The sequence below is a fragment of the Hypomesus nipponensis genome, chromosome 25 (genome assembly GCF_054491055.1).
Source record: "Hypomesus nipponensis isolate SF chromosome 25, ASM5449105v1, whole genome shotgun sequence".
NCBI lineage: Eukaryota > Metazoa > Chordata > Actinopteri > Osmeriformes > Osmeridae > Hypomesus > Hypomesus nipponensis.
In genome coordinates, this window is record NC_140385.1 from 10,718,969 (window position 1) to 10,740,649 (window position 21,681).

The following is a 21,681-nucleotide window of genomic DNA, read 5'->3' on the forward strand; positions in this document are numbered from 1 at the left end:
CATTGTGGGGGGTGGCATCTAAAATACTTGGAGCAGCGTAACCAATAAGCATTCAGACGGTTAACAAGAAGCATTTGTTTTGCTGTTTATTTCATTTTCAACATCTTAAAGGATTCTCCATTAATGTTGCACAGCTTGTATTAAACAAGCAAAATTTGTTTTGTTTTCTATCTAAAGAACTGATTTGGCAACCACATTTTATTTTTGTTATCCAATTAATAACAGTGAAAAACATTGGAAATAAAAATGAGTACAAGAGTATGAAAAACACTTGTTACAGCAACTGTTTGACATACCAGTATATGTATTTCGACATTTTTTGAAGACAAAATACATAACAATACTCTGTCAAGTGCCTGGCAACACAGTGATTAGTTTGGAAAGGAGTCTCCCTTTATACGAGAATTACGACATTCTTTTTATGTTGAAAAATCCCAGCTGTGAGAAAAACTGCAGAGACCAGCTAAGTTGGTGATGCTAGTGACCAGCTTAAAACCATTTCATACTGTTGGTTCTGTTTTAGTGCTTTTCGTCCACCAGTTTTGAAGACGGTACTCCGTCTTCAAAACTTTACTTTGGTACTCCTTTTAACTAAGTTATTAGGTAGCCCAAAGAATGGCGGTTCCCACCATAACCAAAGTACAACATTTCACATCTTAGTAGCCGGATGGTGTTCCCCATTTTTACATTACAGCTACTTTTAGTACAACAGTATCCCATTGCCTATTGTACATGATAATACTGTAGCATAACTTACAAACTGACCCAATATGCACAGTGTATGTAGTTTTGCATATGAGTGATCTATTTACTGTTCATTACGAGGGTTTAGCTGGTAAAAATTCAGGGTAACTCCGAATGGCTACACTGGTCAAGCTGATGAACCAGCCACATAACCAGTTTAACCAGCCTAGACAGTCAGCACACCAGTATTAACAAACACTGGTCTAAGCAGTTTTTTTCAGCAGGGTTTAATGAGGAGGAAAATCTATCTTACAATTATTATCACTATTATAATACCATTTTCTATACATTTATAAAATCATAGTTATTTTCAACATCAGCGTAATTCTTTGCTTCTTTATTCTTCATTTTAAGTACACTTACAAACAAAATTGTTATTCAAGTCACTCACACAGGAAATTCCATAATTTTTTGGTGTCAAAACACACACTTGCATATGTACGAACTTGTCAGATCACCAAGTCTATCTACAGGGATTTTTTCTTCTGCAAATGGAATCAGTATCACTATTTTCTGTATCACATTTTCGGTCATCAAACCACGTTCGCTTTACGGCACAATCATTTGAGCTTTTACCCTCAAAAAGTACAGTGTAAGGTAGACTGCTATCTTCAAACCCAAACACAACAGCCTACGCCAGTGTTCCTAACTTAGCAGAAACATGTTATGCTATTTATTCTCTCATGGGCTGAATATGACATACTGAATTTGATTCAGATATGTCCAGTATCAGCATAGGAACAAAGGGGTGGGCATTGTGATGGTCTGAATTCCAGCTTTACGTTCAATGGGTTTGATTTCCCCCCCAACTTCCATTTTGTGAGTTTGGTACGATCTGTCTGTTTGTGATGTTTGGAAACCAACTAAAATGAGAGGCCATCTTGAAACTATGATCCACTACAAAAGCACAACCAATAAAAAATCTAAAAGTTAATTGCACCATCGTAGAATTTCCATGAGCATAGACTACACAAAACTAAATCAAGGCCCTGGTTTGCAAACCAATAGCTATGTTGAAAACAGTGACAAAAATTAAACGGATACAGTATTCTAGGCCCCTGCGTGATTTGTGTGATAGCAGGTGTGTAATGGTGGCAGTACTACCTTGTGATTCATAAAACCTCAGGCGGAAGAACAGATATGCCCTCGTACACGCAAACACGCTCACAACACGTAGGATCCTTCAGATCATTAGTTAAAGACACTAATCAAGAGAAAAGAAAAAAATCTGGAGGAAATAAAGAAGAAAAAAAGAACCTCTCGCGATTTTTTGAAGGCCACCGGTCAGTGTTTTTTTTTAATAACATTTACTATATTAACTATATATCAGCCATAGTTCACCCCCTTTTTAAAAAGAATGGGTGTGGCCTAGAAGCAAGACTGTGGATGAGGAGAGGACACTACAGTATGTCTCACGGGTCGAGAAAGCGCTATCGGCACAACATGGTGTATGGGAAGGAGGGTCGACCGCCCCCTCCTCTTCTCTTCACCGAGAGGGAGGGAGGGAGGAAGGGAGGGAAGGGATGACTGTTACTGAGAGCGCCGGGCCCCGTTCCATTTTGGTCTCTGGTCCCTTTGTCTGTATGCGATCGGAGTGGCGTCAGCTTCATTCAGCTCTTCTGATAGGAAAAGCTTCAACTGTCTTACCTTGCATTTTTGCTAGGGGCCCCGTTCCAATATGGTGCAAAGGGAGAGGGGGGGGGCTGGGGACCGAAATAGAACCGTGAGGATTCCCTGATTCCCCCCCCCCCATGGGACCAGACTGGACTGCAGCCTCCATCCTTGAGATCTCTTAGAACAGAGAGCCAACCATTAGCGTTTGGGGGGGGGGGGTAGGTGGGCATTTCCACGAAGCCAGCTTTGGTCTGGGGCACCTTTCCAGTCTAAGCAGGATGAGGTCAGTAGATCTGGGGGCAGTCATCCCAGCTGCTGCCCTCCTTGGCCTCCCAGTAGCCTCCCTTATAGATGTGAGTGGGTTCACCGGTGGTGGGGTCTTCACAGTGCTCGAACCACAAGGCCTTGTAGTTGTCCTGGTGAGTGCCTGAATGCAACGAAACTAACTTTAGTACTTCTGAGAACTATTGAATGGTGTTTTTTTTTTTAAGGAGAAGGACACGGAATAGTGAGTGCTCAGCTAAAAGAAGTTGCACACAAGAACCCAGTGAGGCCACAGAAAAGTGAATGTGGAAATAAATAGAAGAAAAGAGGAAGAGAGAAAGGCAAAAGAGGAATACTTGCTTTTCTGAGAGGAGTCAGTAAAAGAGTCCTCATCGATGGCTTTTGGGAGAGAAAAGGGGTCACACAAAAAAGTCGTTTTTGGGTTCCTCCCTTCAAGTCAACTCTTACTAATGAAACGAGACCGAGAAAAACAAACAAACAGAGGACTCGAAAGAGAGCGACGGCATGCAAAGCGGTCTCCGGCTTACCCTCTTCCGATTGGCTGGCAGTGCGCTGGCTGGCCGCCTCGCGCTCCCTCTCTCGGCGGACGCCGCGCTGCTTCTCCTCCAGCCTCTGCTTCTCGGCGTTGGCCTCGTCCCACCGCCCCGCCTCCATCAGCCGCTGGTCGGGGCGCCGGCGGCTGTCGGTAGGGGCCACGCCCTCCTCCATCTCGTTCAGGGTCAACGCCAGAGAGGTGAAGAAGTACATGGTCTCCGCCGCCTCACTGCAGGACGACAAGGAGGGCAACGCCAGTGAGCCGCAACAGTGTCGAGCGTTTGGGTCTCTCCGTTATCAAATTGGACCGGCAGCTTGGCGCTTTGGCGCCCACAAATAGGAAGGCATCATGTTACATGAACAAGGAAGGCATCTTCAAATGACGAGTCACTCAAGTCAAGAATGCGTTCAAACGTGGCCCACCAACATGATGATTTAACCTCACACGTGATCACATTAGAACTAGAAAGTTGACAGAGAGGTGCGAGGGAGACGCTAACTCAAACCGCCCTGTCAGAGAGGAGACACACACATATAGTCGGTACTCACGGCAAAGTGTTTTTCTTCCACAGTTCCCTGGCTTTGAGGGTCTGGTAGACCGTCTTCTGTTTGCCTTCTGTGCCGTTCTCTCCTCCCTTGCTGCTCTGCATCACCCTGGAGAACTCCAACTTCTCATCCCAGGTCCCAGACAGCACATAGTGGGCCTTGCCATCCTTGTCCGTCACCACACCAGTCACCTGCATGGGAGGGAGGGTGGAGACAGAGAGACACAGAGAGACAGACAGAGAGAGAGAGAGAGAGAGAGAGAGAGACAGAGAGACAGAGAGACAGAGAGACAGAGAGACAGAGAGAGAGACAGAGAGACAGAGAGACAGAGAGAGAGAGAGAGAGGGAAAGAGGGAAGTGAGCGAACAGAAGAGCAGAAGGAGGTGGGGGAATTTCTTAAACGGATGTTAAACATCCATCCACACCAGAACAGAGTAAGCTCCTGTTCGGGTCGGTGTTTCCAAGATGGCGTCTGTGTCTCCTACCTTTCTGGCCACGTCTCTGGAGAAGTAGCTGTAAGGGGCAAACTTGAGGTGGCAGCGGTCCCCTGTGGTGTGGTTCACCACATCGATCTCTCCTGACTAACAGTGACAAGACAAAAACAGGGAGAAATGTATATCTTCCTATTTGATTTCGTTCATGATAAATACCTACATTTTGGGCATGATACATTTCTTCATTGATGGTGTTTTAATCGGAAAGGGTTTGTCATACCTGGTCGATCCACAGTTTGCCCACTATGATGTTGTGGACCGTGGTGGTCACTTTTTTCCAGGTGTAGTGATTATTGCCCTTCTCAAAGATGGCATGGATGGTTCCTAAACAAAGAAGAATCCCAAAATCCTGAACCTAATCATGAATCCTCCCCCAATATGTGGACAATTGTCCCTTAAAACTGTAAAAAAGAAAAAAAAAGAAAAAAGAAAAAAAAGAAAAAACCTTTTCTCAACAAACAGCATAAAACAATCTCATTACCATCTATACCTAACATGTCCATCCCGTAAAACTCTAAACCCTCCCCCTGTTCCTTGAAAGCTTTGATTGACGGGTATAAATCCCATCCTTTTTCATCCTAAAGGCTGAAAGCTATAAATCCCACCCCCTCCCTGCCCAATATGACACTTAAGCCATGATTAAAGAGTATAAATCCCATCCTTATTCAACCTAAAGGCTGAAAGCGATGAATCCCTCCCCCTTCCTACCCAATATGACATTAAAGCCACGATTGCCAAGTAAGCACCCCGCTCTTTCTCTCTCGCTCACCTAACGGCATGATTGACAGGTATTTGCCCCTGAACTTGCTGGCGACAGCGATCTCCTGCCTCAGGATCCAGCCTCGGTCAGAGATCACATGATGCGCCGCCGCCGGGGGATGATGACTCACCTGGAGGGGAGAACGGGGCAAAAAGATCCCTTAACAACCGCAACCCCACATCTCAGATGAACGCAGAATAACCACCTATTGACCAGGGAGAGAGTCGCTGAATGCGAGGCATGATTAAGGTTCGGAGCACTCCTCTCCGATCGTGGGATTTGAAGCTTTAATGCCTCGCGTGGGTCTAATCTTATTGTCCACAATACACATTATATCGCCCCGGCACGTTCCCTCGGTCAGAGGGCGATAAGCTCGCTGTGCCCATCTCGATACCCTCCCCTCTCCATTCAATTCGAGCCACTTTGCGGATTCCCAACGGGGGGCGATGACCTCGCCTCCTCGCCTCCCCTCCACCTCACCTGCTCACACAGCGAGCGGTAGCCGCTCTCTCTCCGGCGGTCCAGCTCGTACGTCTCCCCCAGCAGGGGGTTGAAGGGCTTGCCGGTGCGGTGCACCGTGGTGGAGTAGGAGGACACGGAGAAGGCCGCCACGTAGCACAGCTGCTCCAGGGAGCTCTGGCACTTGGCCGCCTTGTCCAGCAGCTCGTGGTACTCCAGGTCCTCGGACAGGCGCTGGAGCATGGAGATGGGCTCGTTGAAGTTCACCTGCGGGGGGGAGGGAGAAACTAGCGTTTTACGAGGGGGGGGGGAATATATGAGTGTGGGTGAGAGGCAGCGGGGGGGGGGGGGGGGGGCTGACACCATCAGATTTAAGACATGATCCCCTTTCAATCACATCAGATTTATATGTAGGGAGGGGAAGTGTCTGCTGCTCTTTTTGGATGTTTTCCCTGACGTTACATGTTACACTTCTGCTTTCATGCGGGTATGTCCTTTGCTCTGGGTTTTCCTCTTCCTGCTCTTAGAATCCTTGTTTTGGATTTTCACTGGCGGCCCTTCTTCCCTTTCCCCTCCAATGACTTCCGCCACTCACCAGACTGCCATTGTGAATTACAACGTGTTCTTAATGACTTGCCTGGGTTCAATAAACGGTTCAATGAAAATTAACCTATGAAACAATGAGAAGTGATAACGGGGTCCCTCTTGCGGCTGTGTGCGGGGCTGGTGCCCTGGCAGAGCGTGCGATGATGAGGAGAGCCGTGTGCGGTACTGACAGGCATGGGGATCTTGGACAGCTCCTTGCCGATGCAGTTCTTCATGATGCTCCACAGGTTCAGAGAGTAATTAGGCTTGTCGGGGATTCGGGTCCGCCTTTTCCTCACTGGCTCCAGCTCCTGAGACTCCTGATTGATCGCCAGCGGCTGCTCGTCGAGCTGTCAACCAATGAATAGGGACAGGAGACGTTTGCCATGATTGTGAACGACTGGATTTGGTATATCCCGATGCAACTATGTTGATGTACAGTAGACATGTACTTGTTGAATTTGAACAGAAGAGAGGAGGTTGAAGGGTCCACTTACAGACTGATCATCAGAGCACATTTCACTGTTGAAGCCACTGACGTTACTACTCGACCTCCTGAAGGAAAAACAGAGAAAAACACATGAGATTCAGAACAGGATGTCCGATAAATAACTATGACTGAAATGACGTTAAGTAGGGATGGGGATCGATACCCGGTTCTCTAAGGACCCGGTTCCAAATTTCTCAAAACCCGAAGATCAATAAGGTCCGAGCTTATCGATACCGCTATCGAGACTAGGTAGGTTAATATAATGTAACTTGTCTCGAGAGATAAGTCATGTCATTTAAATCAAATCACTGGTGCACAAACATGCATCGATCACTACTATGTACTACTGCAATGAATAAGCACCTCAACGTTGTGCATCAGCTAAAGGCAAAATGCATTCGTCTTTGAGAAACAACGGTGCCAACCAGCTGCCGGACAAGCCTAACTCCACCCAAGGTATGCATGATGAGCACAGTCAGCGCACCCTAACAAGTATCCATCGTTGACAATAAGAAGCCTCAATAATAAGAGCCAGGGCTCTACATTGCAACTATTTCACTCGCATATGCCCCTAAAATTTGATGCGTGCGCAAACCGGATTTCTTTTAATGAGCACAGTCAGTGTGTGAGTAAAGACTAGCCTCCCCCGCCCCGCTGCTGATCATTCAAAACATGGTCACCGGGAGTATGGCTCTGTGGGCTGCTTAGGCACATGTTAAACAATAACAGAGACAGAGGAAAATAGGGATGAGATAAGGAAGGTTTGGGTTTGGTTAGCTGGTCCTTTAGCTAGATCAGGTGCCTTTTGTTGAAACGCAAACTTTTCATAAAGTCTTGAACAATGACGGCTTGCCAATGTCACTTTTTGTCAAACAACCAATCATAGTCATTATACTACTCATCCAGGTTGTGGATAGCACATCTGTAGTGGACAATTGTAGATTTAGCCAGAGCCAGGATCCATTGTGCCAATATGGGCTCCTTTAACCCAGCCTCCTCCTGAGAGGAACACGTTCCCCTTGTTCTATTTGACATCTGTTGTACTTCAGTTGTTCTTATAAATGTTGTTCAGTAATCTTGTTTACATTAAGTGTGGCGTGGGTTTTGTGGGTGCTGCTATGTTTATCATTTGCCAAATTCATTCATTTAGATGGTGGTTAGCTCAAGCTCACCCCAGAAAAGTATCGATAGTGGTTTGATAAAGACTCGGATCGCTAAGCTGTCTCGAAAATGGTATCAATATTAATAAAAATTAACGATCCCCATCCCTAACATTAAGTGGCTTGGAATTATATGACTTGCACAATTAGGAATGTTTTTTTTGGCGGGTATATATACAGTTTTTAATCATGTAGTCTGATAGTAAATAAGTCATTTTTTCTATCTTATTCTACACTTGGGTAAGTGCAATACACTATGATATGATTACAAAATAGGATAAAAGTTTGTATTCAAAATGATCCCAATCTGCATAATGACTGTCATAAAGTACAAAGCCAAAGTTGGATTAACAGGAACAGTGACATGTAGTATTGAATCTGATGCTATTTTTGGGGATAGTTAGTAATATTATTTATTGAACATAAGAACGAATTATATATTTTTTGGGCTGTACTGGTAGTGGTCTACACAGGGCTGTACTGGTAGTGGTCTACACAGGGCTGTACTGCTAGTGGTCTACACAGGGCTGTACTGGTAGTGGTCTACACAGGGCTGTACTGGTAGTGGTCTACACAGGGCTGTACTGGTAGTGGTCTACACAGGGCTGTACTGGTAGTGGTCTACACAGGGCTATACTGGTAGTGGTCTACACAGGGCTGTACTGGTAGTGGTCTACACAGGGCTGTACTGGTAGTGGTCTACACAGGGCTGTACTGGTAGTGGTCTACACAGGGCTGTACTGGTAGTGGTCTACACAGGGCTGTACTGGTAGTGGTCTACACAGGGCTGTACTGGTAGTGGTCTACACAGGGCTGTACTGGTAGTGGTCTACACAGGGCTGTACTGGTAGTGGTCTACACAGGGCTGTACTGGTAGTGGTCTACACAGGGCTGTACTGCTAGTGGTCTACACAGGGCTATACTGGTAGCGGTCCACGTACTTGTGGAAATGAGGATCTGCAGGCACGGTGATAAACTCTGGAGCCTCCTCCATGGCGTCGAAAAACTCGTTGTCATCGTCCTCGTCGCTCCCCTCTCCCTTGCCCGAGACCGAACCTGGGAAGGCAGCAGAACACAGACGTGATTCGGCTTGAAGAGGTCTGCCCTTAAACCACTTATCAGTTAACAACAATTAAAGAAAATGATTACTTTATTATTTCCATACTGTTTAAAATGTTTTGAATATAATAAACAATGTTTGATCTATACCTTGCAATATTAAGCTTATGAGCACATAACCTTTGGTTATGAACAGGAGAGAAAAATGCTTATCTATTTATTATGTTTCTTGTATCATTGATAAATTGATATTATTCTGTTTTAATTATGCCTGCATAGCCATAAATTGGATCTTTGTAAGGTGTGACTATGAAAGGCCTGGGTCACTAAAGCAAGTCAGAGGTCACAATATTGCCGAAGTGTAAAATGCCATGCAACTTCGTATGAGGGAAAGAGAAGGAACGACAAGGCCATATCTGGGAGTCCTATCAAAAGATATGTTAATCATATTGCATCCTCCCATATCGTGATACCATATACTCTCTTGATTTCCTGTATTCAGGGCCAGTCTGCTGTGATACTCGACTTGAGTGTAACAGACACCTGCACCACACATATGTGTAATAAATGATTTGATTTTGTCTTAACCTTGTCTCGACTAGATCTTAACAATTCCTTTCATTGACTTGGCACTTTCAGAGCAATTGGGTAAAAGAGACGCTTCTTCAGGCTGCGTTAGCTTCTGAACCGCTACCCTGCATGAGGCCAGCATCCACTGATACTACTGCCTTGTCTGAATGCCCTCCGTGAAGTCAGAGTCAGGTCGCCCTCCTGGGGTCTCTCACCCTTGCTGTCCGCGGAGGTGTTGACCTGCGAGGCTCCCCGGAAGGCTCTCTCCAGGTTGTTGTGCTGCTTGGCCAGCTGCTCCAGGGTCTCCTCCAGCCTCACCCTCTGGTCCCTCTCCGCCTGCAGAGCCTTCTGCCAGCGCTTGCTGTGGCCCTGAGCCAGGGCAAGGAAGTCTCGGCACGCCTGAGGGATGAAAGGGACCCGCGGCGAGGAAACGTTACCGAAACATTGTCGATAACTCAATAACTCTGAAACCCCCGTCCTCGGGGGTTTGGGAATGACTGGGAATGTTACACCGATACATGATACGAGAAGGATACTTGATAGCCGTGGAAACAGCCAGGCTGACTTGTGCTTGGAGCAACAAATGTTCGCTCCTTTCCCAGGCGGTCCGGTCAAGGGTTACTAAAACGGCGCTGTGTGTGTGTGTGTGTGTGTGGGGGGGGGGGGGGGCGGGGGGTCACACTCACGTTGATCATGGCGTTGGAGGTGATGCGGAACAGCGTGGCTCTCTCGGTCACCTGGCGGATCTTATCCCCCGCTTCTCCTGTCAGACGCAAGCTATCCAGCTCAGACAGAGACCTGGAGGGCAGACGGCCAATCAACACGAGGACTTCTGAAACCGGCAAGTGCCCAACCAATCCTAGCACTGATTACACAACCTATGCAGTGGTCAGTTCGTTACCTTGCCATACGATTCGAGCATACTGTAAGATAAACAAGAACTAGAAGTGGACCGTTCCAACAGTATTATAGTTGTTACTGCTAAGGAAAGGCCTGCATGTACTGGCATATTTATATTACATTTCCTTGAATTGAAAATATGTCTGGGTATAGACGCTACTCATCTTCTGTCCCACCTCTGCTCAGAGCGTTCGACTTCAGACTGACCTCTGGAGGGCGGAGCCATGTTTGGAGATGAGGTCGTTGCACGTGCTCAGATCTTCCACCTTGCTGCCCAGTGTCCGGAGGGTGGACTGGACCTCGGAGCTCTGCGCCCCCCCGCTCTGCCCCGGCGGTGCCGAGCCGGAGGACGGGGAGAAGTCATCCCCCGAGTCGTCTGAGGGAGGGGGCGGAGGTTTGGGAAGAGACTTGGGTTAGACGACGCTTCGCATTTCACACTGGCAGCGGTATACCAAAAGTTGCCTTAAGAGCATAACTTGCGACTCCTATTCACATGAACAATAAACTAGAGCCAGTCTTGACCCTTCCAGCTCCCTCTCTCATCCCCCCAGGATCTCCTACCAGACTCGGCCTGCATGCGCGCAGCCTTGGCCTTGGCCAGCTCCAGGGCGGTGATCCAGCGCTGGCGTTCCACCTCACAGCTCGCCTTCAGGTGGTACGTCTGCGCCCCGCCGTTGGAGATGACGAAGTTGCAGGCGTCGTCCACGGTAATGGTTGCCGTGGCCAGGTTGATGGTGCCCCGACACGTGTGGCCCATCTCCGCTTGGGTCCTGGTGGGATCGGAGACCAGCGCTTGTTCAGTATGGAGGTACTGATCACTGGACTCCCCCCCTCCACAGGTGGTAATTTGATGGTGACAGTTTAATTTACTTAAAGAGATGATGTGGCTTGCCAACACGACTACGAACCATGGTGGATACTAATGAAGCATTGGTTCAAAATGTGTTCAATCCCAAACATTGGACAGGCATATACAATGCATATTCCACACAATACATTTTACTGTGGTGATAATGTTTTATTCTAATGTTGTATTACGGTCATCTGACATTTTAAAATCATACCTGTAGTACGACAACAAGCCATTGCTCAGGACAAACCACCGCCGCTGGTATCCCTTGATGTAATTAGTCCACTTAAACACCCAGCCTTTGTATGTGTCACCAGCTGGGGTTGGAGTGGGGGTCTTTGGCTCCGACATCACTGCCCCCCTAATCACTGTACTGCGACTGGGCAACAAAGACCGAATTTGTATCAATAAACTGACTTGCATATACAGCTATTGGATTGAGAATGTACCCTCAACATGTAGTGTCATTAGCAGTGCAAGCCACTGATATATTGTCAGTGATAGAGGCAACCATTTGGTAATGTTGACTTTAAGCAAAGATCAAAGGGCAAACCTTAGTGTTGCATCACAAGAAATTCTAAAAACAATAATCGAGACAAGTTGATAGCTAATTGCTCCAACTAGCTAGCCATTATTCATAAGCCTACACAGCAAGTGAAATACGTATAGGTAAGGTAGTTCGATACAAGCTAAATAGTTTACGAAACAAGTAAGAATTAAATTAATAAACTATGTAACTTATGAATTACGATGTTAAGTAGGTAGTTTGCAGAATAGAGAAACCTGGTCTTAACAGTCAGATGTAGGTGTAATACAAACAGCCTACATCATTTACTTAACTTACAATTCATATCCTCGCAATGCTTAAAAAAAACGCCACTAAAGAATGTATAAACTGACTTCTGATGTATTTGCAACAATGTAGTTAACGTCAAACAACGCCAAAATGAATGGGGGTGGGAAGGGATGATGTCTGATTGTATGGTACAGTATACGTTCCCTAACAAATAGTTTCCTACTACCATGATCGCTAGATGCGGGCGTTATACTCGACTCTCCATTGCTTAGAATAGCTAGCGCAACTAGCCTCGGTAAATGTAGGCAATGACCTTTCCTTCTTTAGAAAGATAGGAAAGCTAGCTCGCTCAGTCGACGACAGTGTTCCCTTAAAATTATCTGGCTACTTAATGTCACAGCACAGTAAAAATATTTGGAAAAGAATGGTTATCCTTCTATGTACTTTGACAAACAGACGCTAAGGCCGTACTATACATAGCCAAATGCTAGGAAAGCTAGCAAGCTAACTATGTTTACCTTGACGTGTCCGAAATGTGAGATCAGGCAACCAGACACCCGGGTGAAGTCACGGCTAACTTTGACACCCATATGCTAACAAACTAGCTGGCTAAACGCTAAAGCGTCACGTATGCATTGAACTCAAACCAAAATAGCTAACTAGATTCGCATACAGAAATGAACACCAAAAGTGCTAAATATTGTTTTAAAGCCTCATATTGCCTTAATTTCGACATACATCTACAGGCTAGCTAGCTACATCTAACTAGACTAACGTTAGCCCGTAGGTTAACACCCGGTGCCACACTCTTCTACTTCCTCCAAGAAGTCTGGCGCAATGAGTTCCTCCTGATGTCATCTTTGCTCGAAGTAGTCGGTCTGGAGGTGCTAGATTGAAATATTGAAGTACAGACTAGTTCTCGCTTTTTTATAATTATTTGAAGACATCACACATGACAAGACAACAGAAACAGACAGCTCTAATATAAGTTACTCAGATGCGGTAATAAGTAACATAATGAACATCAAATTAAATAAAAATGTTATGGCCTGTAGTACACTTCCATGGTTTATTGTGTAATAAACTAGCTAGCTAGAGATATGTGTTCTGTATGGCAAACTTAAGGTCCAACGTGATATTTTCATGATTTCAGATGAAGTTTGTTGAGACGAAGCGTGTTTTAAAAACCTATCGTGCTTAATGAAACTACACATATATTCGTCTTCGGGCAAAACATCCACCAGATGGGGGTAAACAGACGTTCAATACATTTTGAACAATTATTGTTTGACGTGCGAGATATTTTTTTATACATTTTGTGTTCGTAGTTTTCAATCAAATCGACTGATATTAAACTACTCGAAAGATTAGTTGAATCTTACGGAAATTTACAAAATGCGACTCCGGTGGGACTCGAACCCACAACCTTTGAATTGCATTGCTAATTCCAGCCTAGAAGTCCAATGCGCTATCCATTGCGCCACGGAGCCACCTGTTGCATTGAGCGGGATTGGATGTTTTAAACCTGTTACGAGAGACAGGTTTATGACGTCTTCATTCGTAGGAGCGAACCGTGGAGACATAATTACAAAAGCAGGGTAGGGTACTTACTATTGGTACTTTTTCACTGTATTATGGGATAACCATTTTGGTTCCAGGCTTACATTTGTAAGATATTTTGTCTTATACAGCTTTTGTAGATATCTTGTGTAGAAAAGCTGGCATAATACAGTTTGAATCCGACCTTCCAAAGGGCCGCTTTATGCGTATCATCAGGTGTGATGTTGATGAAGTGGAGGAGAGATTGGATGCCCAATAACACCGTATCGTTATGAATACAGTCTATGGTCCGGAGGCGTACACCTACCAAATGTCAATTTATACAATCCCATTAGCAAGATAATTTAGCCAGAGAGAGAGAGCGAGAGAGAGAGAGAGAGAGAGAGAGAGAGAGAGAGAGAGAGCGACTCGAACCTGTAACTTTCGAAATCCCATTTTGTCTAAGCTAATGTATTTCATTATAGTGACTTCTACTTTCATCTAGACTTCCCATCTTCACTTCCCATTTCTGAACTGGAGGGACTTGGGGGTTACTATCTGGATGGACGTGGTTAATTCTCATATGCTACAGAACAGAATAGATTGGTGAGTGCTCCCTGCTGGTTCTCCAACAATAATTCTCTGTTTAATGCTGTATAAGTCAGGGTCAGCCCAGGCAGAGACAGATAGCAATGTGAAAAAAAAGAAAATGCATTTATCTCTCTCTCTCTCTTTAGACGTGTATAGGCCTTTAGCATGACCAAACATGAATTTACATGGACAATTGAATACTGGCTATGTAGTATGTTGAATATGATTTAACCCAGGTCAGATCGCCTTTGGATAATAAGCCATAGTTCCAATAATTGTCCAATCTGAAAAGAGACGGTTGAAAATGCGATGGAAACAACAACGCCATCTCCACCATATCCTGTCAGGAGCGGAAGTCTGGAATTCTAGTCCAAACGTTAATCATTTCCAACACGAACGAAGTGCGCACTGTCAGCATCATCTCTGTTCTATCGCACGCCCATTCGTCGGTTAGTGTTCCCTTTCGTCTTTAATAGGCGTTGATTTAACCTACCTATATTGCATTGGACATGCTTGCTGAGGACATATATTTTAACAGATATTGGATTTTTTATAATCAACGAAATAGAAAATAGTTGTACATCGGGAGTTATCTTTTGTGGTATGCATGTCTAGTAGCATTTCTTCACTGACATCGTTGTAGGTCGGCCGTGTGTAACCGCTTCACGGACATAAGAAAGGATTAAGTTACTGCTTGTGGCGGATTAATTGATCGGCGCTTGCCCTGGTCGGGTGTTTGGCCTTTTTTTCAATTTAAAGATTGCTTGTTATCAAGGAAGCCAACAGTAAGTGTACAAATGTCTTTAGTCTGTGTTAATTAGGCTACGTCGCCTAATCTAGAGCTACCGCATTTACAACGCTTCCATTCTCTTCTTCAAAAATGCATCCCATTTTCTGACTTGCCTTCACCTTCATTTTGAGGATGTGATCATGTAAATGTGTTAATTTGCAAAGTAGCCAACACATAGTCTACCTAGCGATATTTCTTCCACGCATTCTAATGGTTTATGTAAACATCCAACCAACACCCAAATTAGCACTGGACATGGAAGGCACTTGTCAACATAATATTGTTGTAGGCCAACAAGGCTAGCTGGCTAGTCTTGTGGGATACATGGCAAGCTCGACAACTGTAAAAACATTAGGTAGAAGCCTCAAATATATTGAATTCCTGCCTTCACTCAGTGGTCATCCATGCCCCCCCCGCCCCCCTTCTCTCCCGACTGTTGGTCTGTTTTGGTTTCAGGCAGATCATGCCCTTTTGTCCAGTGAGCCATGACTATTCTTTAGAACTGGCTCACAGCATGTGAGAATTTGGCTGAGGTTATGAGTGACTCACTGTCTACCCCTCCATTAAAACTTGCAAATGTTGCAGAACTATTGTATACATTTTTTTTTTTTTTTTTAAGTTTGTTAATGATTTTAATATTTTGTGCTTTACTCCCCTCTTTATGGAATGGTCTACAAAAAACTGCACTAAACATTCGATTGAGATATATTCATGTATTTGTGGTTCTGCTGAAATGGTTTAAAATTGCATTACTGTAACTTCTTATACTGTAGACTACAACTAGCACCACTTACTAACTCCAGTTGTCCATCAACTCCAGTTGCATTTTTCCAGTAAAGAACACAAGTTGACTCAAAACATGTATCTGAATGTGATGTCATTAAGGACTAACTGTATACGTCTGTGTATGGCTCTCCACAGTCATGTCATTCCGGAGAGGCGTGGTCCGACAGAGTAAGTTCAGACACGTCTTCGCCCAGGCGTGGAAGACGGAGCACTGCATCGATGATGTGAGAGTGTCGCGCGTTACATGGGATGGACCCCTCTGCGATGTCAACCCCAAGTTCATAGCTGTGATCATCGAGGCCGGTGGAGGCGGCTCGTTCCTCGTGCTGCCAATCAGCAAGGTCTGAGTTGGACCACTTCTGGCCTGCTAGACCCTATTCATATTGTCAATGCATTCTGTATTGGAGAGTATTTGATCGATACTTTTCAAGTGCCTCCTTATCTCAATTCTGGTGCTGTCGTGTTTCCGGATTTGCAGTGTTTGCATTTAGCAAAAAGCAATGTTCAGCAACTCTGATTTGTCCACTAAGGTTTTAGTGCGTTACATTTAGTCATTTTTAGCAGACGCTCTTATCCAGCGTTAATTGGACACAGACATTGCATAGGGCATAAGTGTAATGTTGTTAGACCTGTCATAGAGAACTGCCACCTTAGTGAGTTTTACAAATTCTTGTCAACTCATGAAGTGACAGTGCATATTCATTTTCACCAAGCCCAGTAACTCTCTGTGTCTAATGCAGAGCGGCAGAATTGACCAGTCGGCTCCTACTGTGTGTGGGCATGCGGCCCCCGTCTTAGACATCCAGTGGTGTCCCCATGACGACAACATCATCGCAAGTGCCTCAGAAGACTGCAGCGTGAAGGTACAGGACAGAAAACGTTGTAACCTCTGAGCCCTCATGTCGTCCATCGACTGTCTCGACTTGTGTGTGTTTTTCTTCCCGTGAGTATGTTTCTGCCCCCTTGTTAAAGAGCTCCGTCCTCGTTCTTCGATAGGTGTGGCAGATCCCTGACGGGGGCTTGACCGCACCCATGACCGAGGCCTTGGTGACGCTGGAGGGACACAGTAAACGAGTTGGAATCCTGGCTTGGCACCCCACAGCTTTCAACATCCTCCTCACCGCAGGTAACCTCATCAGAATACATCTCTGTTAGTGGGCTGGCAATATGGCCACCACATCCTGTACTGATATACCATTACGTGGGTTTGTACTTACAAAACCTCCTGCGTAACAGTACGTTTGCTTCAAGGTGAACATGCTTTTCTAGCGCTTTCTAGACTTCTTTTTTTTAATGTATTTTTTTATTTTAAGCAGCATTTTTATTTTCAGCATACTTCAGTGGACTGAAATTCAAACTTGTACATCCATTTTCATGCCATAACTTTTGAATGCGTTTAGGAAGGTGAGGTACATCTGTAAACTCACTGTTGCTGGTGTTGCATGACAGCCAATTGCTTACTACGCATTATGCAACAAAAGGAATCAAATGTCTGTAACTAAAAGCCTACAAAGCAAGGCTGTAAAGAGATCTTGCGGTGGTTTGTTCTGACATGACAGTCCAAGTTCTCCTAAAAAAGCCTTATTACGATCCGATGTTTGGAATGATCCTTATCACCCTGTGAGTGGTTGTATATTCATTAGTTCCACACGTCAGACTTTTGGATACATTTTGCATTGAGAGAAAGAGAAGGGGGGGGAAAAAACAACTTTGGGGGTCATTAGATATATTTTTTCTTTTTCACGATGGCATATGTAAGCATCTGTTGGGTGTTTCTGTGTCCAGGCTGTGATAACCTGGTGTGCGTGTGGGACGTGGGGACTGGGGAGTTGGTGTATCAGCTGGCTGATGCCCACCCAGACCTGATCTACAGCGTCAGCTGGAACAAGGATGGCAGTGCCATCTGCACGGTGTGCAAGGACAAGGCTCTGCGTGTCATCGACCCTCGTCGGGGGACTGTTCTCAAGGTACCCCCCCCCCCCTCACACCATGGTCATGTGTGGAGCACCATCTAAAACGTTTAATGAAGTGGAAGTAGCAACTTGAAACGGAAATTGTTTATTTGTTCTTGATTTTGCACAATACTAAAGAGGTGGTGGTCTGTATGTTGTACCTTGTCATACCCCTTTTCCACCAATGCATTTTAGGTGGTGGTTTGAAGCCAGTGCTCAAACCAGTTCTTTGCATTTTGACAGCCTAAGAACCGGCTAATAACCCGAAAAATTGGTTCCAATTTTCCCAAAAGAGAGCTGGACTCGACACCGCGAGAGAACCGCTAAGGGGGTAACCGTGACAATATCACCAACAAGACCAACAGAAACTACTTACATAAGAAAAAACATTGCCAGCTGTACTAGTAGCCTACAATATGGACTTTAAAACAAAGTAGCAGTGGTCCGTGGAGGAAACAAATGTTTTCCCTGCCCTGTGGCGTAATGATGTCGCTCTGTGCTGACTCTAGCCTGTGGCAAAGCAAACCAGTTCCTGGAAGGCTCACAAGTTAAACCAGCTCTGAACTGGCTCCAGCACCAGCTCTGAACCTGCTCCTGGTTCACGTTGGTGGAAAAGGGGTATCTGTGTACTTACATATTGCGATTTGACACTGGTGACCCTTCATAAGAGCTTGGATGTTGTCACTGTTGTCAGGTGAGAGAGAAGGTCCATGATGGCACACGGCCAATGAGAGCCGTCTTCCTCTCGGACGGGAAAATCCTGACCACCGGGTTCAGCCGCATGAGCGAGAGGCAGATGGCCTTATGGGATACGGTACGGTCAAACACAGTCCCTCTCAGTCAAGTGGTAATGTATCGTAGAATGTGTCAGATACGTCAAATATATTTGTATTTGTTTTGTGTAGAAGGATCTTTCCGAGCCAATGGCAGTTCAGGAGATGGACACCAGTAATGGTGTTCTCCAGCCCTACTATGACCCTGATACCAACATGATCTACCTGTGTGGAAAGGTACACTGGACTCGTCTTACTAACATAGCACTTTTTCATGGAGCTTGTAGTGTGTTTACTTAGGATACACCCCTCCAGGGTGTTTGGTTCAGCCCATAATCTGTTGATCTCTGTCAGGGGGACTGCACCATCCGGTATTTTGAGGTGACCGACGAGTCCCCATACGTTCACTTCCTCAGCCTGTACAGTAGCAAAGAGCCTCAGCGCGGAGCTGGATTCCTCAGAAAACGGGGCGTGGATGTCAACAAATGTGAGATTGCCAGGTAAGCAGGTTTTACAGCATTTTCGTTGCCCTTGATCAAAATGACCTCTTTTGTTTATTGTTCACTTGTGTACTTCCTTTTGTATGTTCTGCTGTGATTCATCGTTCTCTTTTCCATGCAGGTTCTACAAGCTGCATGAAAGAAAAGTGGAGCCTATCGCTATGACAGTACCACGCAAGGTAACACGAGAACCAGACCGTGAACGATTAACCATTTAATTTGACCCTAAGTTTATGAATGACTTTCTCACAGTCACATTTTTTGCAATGCCAGCGTATCCTGGGTCATCCCCCTTTCTCTCTCACTCTGGCCTCCAGTCTGATCTGTTCCAAGGTGACCTGTACCCAGACACAGCTGGGTTGGAGCCCTCTCTCCTGGCTGAAGAGTGGATCGCTGGACAGGATGCGCCACCCCTGCTGGTCTCCCTGAGTGGGGGATACTCTGCTCCCCCCTCCAAGCACAGAGACATCCTCAAGAACAAGCCCAAGTTGACATCACAGGGGTCCGGGGCGGGGTCCGCTGCCACCCCTCAGCAGGTCACCAACACCCCCGCGCCCACGCACGTCGCCAGGGACACAGAGAGTGATTGGGCGGGGCAGCCGAAGGTGACCAGAGAGGCAGATGGGGTGTCTGACCGAGTAAAAAGAGAGGTGAGAAATGTTCTGATTTGTCACGTCTGGGATTTAGGACAAACTGCAGTATGATCCTTCCATCCCTTTATAACCATGACTGGGTTTTCTGCATTACAAACCATTCATTAAATAACCGACTTCATATCTATTCCATTCCCTTCTGTACCCTCTTTCTTTCCCTCCCGCTGTCCCTCATCTCTCTTTCCCCTCTCCTGGCCCAGGACGAGGTGCTGAGCGAGGTGCTGGCGGAGGTGAAGGCCCTGCGCTCGGTGGTGCTCGCCCAGGGCCAGAGGATTGAGCTGCTGGAGAGGCAGCTGGCACGCATCGAGGACGGGGACGTATGAAGGCGAGGGGCCGGAGGGGGCGCCACTACACCCAAAGGGCATTCTGATGTCACTCCATAGACCATAGCCTTACTAGAATCAGCAGTACCTTAAGCTGTGTGCGCGCGCGAGTGGGAGAATGTAGTTTGAAGTGTAGCTCAGTGACCAACTGAATCACAGTTGCCGAGAACCAGGTCAGGAGTTGTGTATGAGCATAGGTCAATTACACCCCACCTTTAGATGCCGCTTTGATTAATGGGGGGGATTAAGGGATATCATCTGCAAACAGCATTATTTGACATTACCTGTGATATTAAAATGTTATTTAGAAACATATAGTGATATCCTACTTGAGGGGGCACAGTTAAGAATCAGTGCATTCTGCAAATATCATAAAAAATGTGGTGTGCATATTTAGCGGTACAAAAAAATCCCTTTTACACAGGCCATTTTAAGTTTCATTGTCAAAGGGATATTTTGACATTTGGCTTAATTGTGAATGAATGTACTGAACTGTGCAAATCATTCATACCATATACAGAACTGTGTTCAAACCCTCAGTAAGAAATAAATCCCTCACATTGTGTATTATAAATCAGGTAGATACAGCTGCTAATTGTGATGTAATATCAGACTTAATAATTAATTCTGTCTTCTTTTACATTTATACATGAATGGCTTTTTCAATAATCGTTTTTGATTAAGACACTTTTAATACAAATTATTGAAGAGAATGAGACTTAAGTGAAAAGGTAGTTGGTTGTATGTTGTAAATCTTTCTGTGGGATCTTTTTTTACTTTCAAAAGTTGAAGGTGATTCATGCTCAGCTTTTTACTTCCTGAAATTATTCATAATTGTGAAATCATAATGTGTATGTAATACATGCAACAGGCACACTTTATGGCATCATACTGTACATGATGATCATTTGTGTTGTCATAAGGGGCAAGTAGGTAGCACTGACCATAAAGATAGATCTATTTAAGTAGATGGGATCAAGCTCAAACATAGTACAAAAAGTACAACCTCCATTATGCCAGACAGGTTTTGAGTCCATCAATGTCCGTAAACAGTAAAACAACTGACATGGCAGAATTATGGTTTATGCAATTGCCGACTTAGAGGTTGTGTCCTCATGAAGTAAGAAACTGATGTGCAGCGTCACACCCGATAAATTATACGGATGAATGACACATTTATTTGTTTGGCACTCGGATGGCCTTAGTAACTGCCTAGGTAACTATCAAATATACATTTGCTTTTCTAGTTGCTTCCATTCTATTGACCTATTCCGTAGAACGTCATAAACTGATACAACCCTAAATGACAGCTTGATATATTGAGTTCAAGAAAGGTATTGCCCAAAACAATGTGTTCTAAGTAGGAGTATGTTACTATCTTAAAAACCACAAGTGCTTCACAGCACTGAACTCAAATTGTTGCAATGAAATGTGAGTCGTTGTTTTTGTTTTTTACTGTTCGAATGATGTAATCCAAGTCTGTAGAACCTAATTGTTTTAGACTAATCTAGAGGCAGCTGTTGTGTTTGTGATTTAGAATGGAAAAGGCGTACGATGCTTGTCTGTTGGACAGAACTGCAGAAATAAACAAAAATAGAGAGTTGTGATTTTTGCAATTCGCACTTACCTCGCCCTTCGGTGAAGGGACAGTTATTTTGGGTACCTTTCACGGGTTTCTTCCTTGATTACTTACACAATTAACTTTATGCACTGACCGTCCTACAATTATTATTTGTGTGTGGTCATAAAACAATAAAGTGACACTGCACTGTGCAACTCCAATAAACACTCGTTCCCTATTTTTGTTTGCATGTCGTCTTTTTATGACCGTAGTATGTTACAGTGTGAATCAAATGAGGCCATTTGTGGTATGTCTATGTAGATGTTACATGTTGTTGGTTCACTCATGTGAGACAGACCCCCCCCCC

At 45.0% G+C, this 21,681-nt stretch overlaps 2 protein-coding genes and 1 non-coding gene across 7 annotated transcripts; 1 reads left to right on the forward strand and 2 right to left on the reverse strand.

Moving 5' to 3' along the window:
- Positions 1–60: 60 nt before the first annotated feature.
- LOC146222228 (oxysterol-binding protein 1-like) lies at positions 61–13,326 on the reverse strand. Of its 2 annotated transcripts, XM_084691630.1 has the most exons (17): positions 12,365–13,326; positions 11,265–11,429; positions 10,762–10,970; positions 10,408–10,576; positions 9,987–10,098; positions 9,516–9,699; positions 8,613–8,727; positions 6,519–6,576; positions 6,213–6,371; positions 5,453–5,703; positions 4,987–5,102; positions 4,438–4,541; positions 4,209–4,304; positions 3,727–3,914; positions 3,171–3,406; positions 2,983–3,021; positions 61–2,785 (listed from the first exon to the last, which is right to left on the reverse strand). In XM_084691630.1, exons 2-17 carry the CDS (start codon positions 11,399–11,401, stop codon positions 2,643–2,645), a joined length of 2,316 nt encoding a protein of 771 aa, XP_084547756.1. In that variant the 5' UTR covers positions 11,402–11,429; positions 12,365–13,326; the 3' UTR covers positions 61–2,642. The 2 variants fall into 2 exon arrangements, with proteins under 2 accessions (XP_084547756.1, XP_084547757.1); XM_084691631.1 differs by lacking the exon at positions 2,983–3,021.
- On the reverse strand, positions 13,245–13,336 carry trnar-ucu (transfer RNA arginine (anticodon UCU)). Its single transcript is given in 2 exon segments — positions 13,245–13,280; positions 13,300–13,336. It is a non-coding gene; the product is annotated as a tRNA-Arg (tRNA).
- A 609-nt stretch (positions 13,337–13,945) lies between these two features.
- On the forward strand, positions 13,946–21,552 carry coro1b (coronin, actin binding protein, 1B). Of its 4 annotated transcripts, XM_084691672.1 has the most exons (12): positions 14,369–14,425; positions 14,620–14,761; positions 15,688–15,893; positions 16,293–16,415; positions 16,549–16,678; positions 17,338–17,519; positions 18,199–18,318; positions 18,410–18,514; positions 18,632–18,777; positions 18,899–18,956; positions 19,095–19,427; positions 19,631–21,552. In XM_084691672.1, the coding sequence occupies exons 3-12, from the start codon at positions 15,690–15,692 to the stop codon at positions 19,751–19,753; spliced, it is 1,524 nt and encodes a 507-aa protein (XP_084547798.1). In that variant the 5' UTR covers positions 14,369–14,425; positions 14,620–14,761; positions 15,688–15,689; the 3' UTR covers positions 19,754–21,552. The 4 variants fall into 4 exon arrangements, with proteins under 4 accessions (XP_084547800.1, XP_084547797.1, XP_084547799.1 ...); XM_084691674.1 differs by lacking the exons at positions 14,369–14,425; positions 14,620–14,761 and adding an exon at positions 13,946–13,991; XM_084691671.1 differs by having other exon boundaries at positions 14,359–14,761.
- The last annotated feature ends 129 nt before the right edge of the window (positions 21,553–21,681 follow it).